The sequence below is a fragment of the Podarcis cretensis genome (genome assembly GCF_951804945.1).
Source record: "Podarcis cretensis genome assembly, chromosome: 11".
NCBI classification, from domain to species: domain Eukaryota; kingdom Metazoa; phylum Chordata; class Lepidosauria; order Squamata; family Lacertidae; genus Podarcis; species Podarcis cretensis.
In genome coordinates this window covers 44,072,503-44,074,314 of record NC_137180.1, presented here as the reverse complement: position 1 = coordinate 44,074,314, position 1,812 = coordinate 44,072,503, and the positions used below count along the sequence as shown (strand labels likewise).

Here is a 1,812-nt window from a genome sequence, read left to right as displayed (position 1 = left end):
TGTGTTCAGCATTATCATCTTATCATGATTCACTTTCAGCCTGCTGGCCCTCAACCATCCCACCATTGTCTCCACACACCAGCCCATCACCTGAACAGGCTCTCCTGATTCAGACGGGATGGAAAGACAGAGCTGAGTACCATCAGTATATTGAAGCTGTGGCCAACAACTTTGGAATTCTACAGGTCATGTTACTTTCATAGGATTGTAGAGTTGTAGAGTTGGAAGGGATCCCGAGGGTCATCTAGTCCAACTGCTCTCAACTAAAGCATCCAAGCAGACATCCAACCTCTGCTTAAAAACCTCCAAGTAAGGAGGGTCCACCAACCAGTGAGGGAGTCCGTTCCACCATCTAACAGCTCTTATTGTCAGAAAGTTCTTCCTTTAGAAGCACACTTCCTTGTGTGTGAGGGTCCTTATTTTTCTTTTTGACCTTCTTTTAGTGTCAGACAGCAGAGAAGTTTGAAAGACACCGTGATTAACCATTAGGTTTTCCATGTCTAAACCCAGTAGATGACTTATTGAACCTCAGGTTGCTTTTATGCCTGTTCTGTTGTGGAATGTAAAGGAAGATCTTCCAACTTATGTGTGTTTTCTATCCTGTGACCTTTGAAACTGAGCTGATCTTTAAGATCAGCCTGAACGTCTTTAAGGAGCAGGACATAAAGAAGGGGATCCAATATATTAGCCAAGGTGGCCAAACACCAAGTAAAGTACATGGAATTGAAAATGCTCCTCTTAAAATCACAGATCTTGTCCTTTTCCAGTTCCAGTGTCCAGTAGAATCTATAAAATGAAACCAGTTGGAAGGGAGTATAGAGCAGGAAGTAGGAGGCCAAGATAATGGAGATAAAGCCACAGATCCTCCGTTTTACTCTTTGATGCAGAGATGTCATCTTCCTGACCTCAAGCAGCACCCTAAGGTAGAAGAATCCCATGAGAATGCAAGGAATGAATAAAGTGAGGCTCATAGTGGATATCTTGAAGTGTGAATAGTCCTTGCCTAATTGGATGCTGTCTAAACAATTCCCTTGCCATGTCCCCAAGTCCTTCATCTCTAGCCAGATGCCAGCAGCACACAAAATGGTCACCAGGAGCCAAGCCACAATGCTCACCTTTGTGGCACTGCTCATTGTCTGCAATCTGTGGAACTTCATTGGGTGAATTAACCCTATGTAACGGTCCATGGCAATGAGGCATAGGAAGCTGTTCTTGGCATAGAAGTTTGTGGAGTGGACCACACCAACCACCACACAGGCCACTTGCCCTAGGATCCATTGGTGGTTGCGGGAACTGTAAGCAATCCAGAAGGGTAGCAGCAGACTCTGCAAGAGGTTGGCCAGCACCACGTTCAGCACATAGACCGAGAGAACAATGGACTTTTTGATGTGGGTTATCATGGCCCAAAGGGCCAAACAATTCAGAGGCAGCCCAGCTGTCAGTGCCACAGAGTACATAGGAATTGTGAAGTATTTGGTGGTGTTTAAAGCCACAGGGCAGGTTGAGTGGGTGGCATTCATGGCACCAAAAGGAACTTAGAAGCTTTCTGACAGTGGCAGTCTTCAGACTTTTGTCATCTCATAGTCATGAAACCAGCTCAGGTGGAGATAGAGAAATCCTCCTTTCCACATCCTTTGCTTTGCAGAGGTGGACCACAAGTTCTAGGATTTATCTAACACCTAAGGAAGAAAGACACCAAAAGAGGTCAGGTCCAAAAATCTGAATGTGTGATATAATTTGTCTGTCATTTTAAATTTATTTTTATTCGTGAAGATTAAACAACAAAATATCATGAGCTGCCAGTTTCCCCTC

The 1,812-nt window shown here is 44.4% G+C and overlaps 1 protein-coding gene across 1 annotated transcript; it reads right to left on the bottom strand.

The window, feature by feature from the left end:
* Positions 1–506: 506 nt before the first annotated feature.
* On the bottom strand, positions 507–1,520 carry LOC307226512 (G-protein coupled receptor 4-like; the record flags this gene model as incomplete). Its single annotated transcript, XM_079995208.1, has 1 exon — positions 507–1,520. The coding sequence occupies one exon, from the start codon at positions 1,518–1,520 to the stop codon at positions 540–542; it is 981 nt and encodes a 326-aa protein (XP_079851334.1). The 3' UTR covers positions 507–539.
* Between the last annotated feature and the right edge of the window lie 292 nt (positions 1,521–1,812).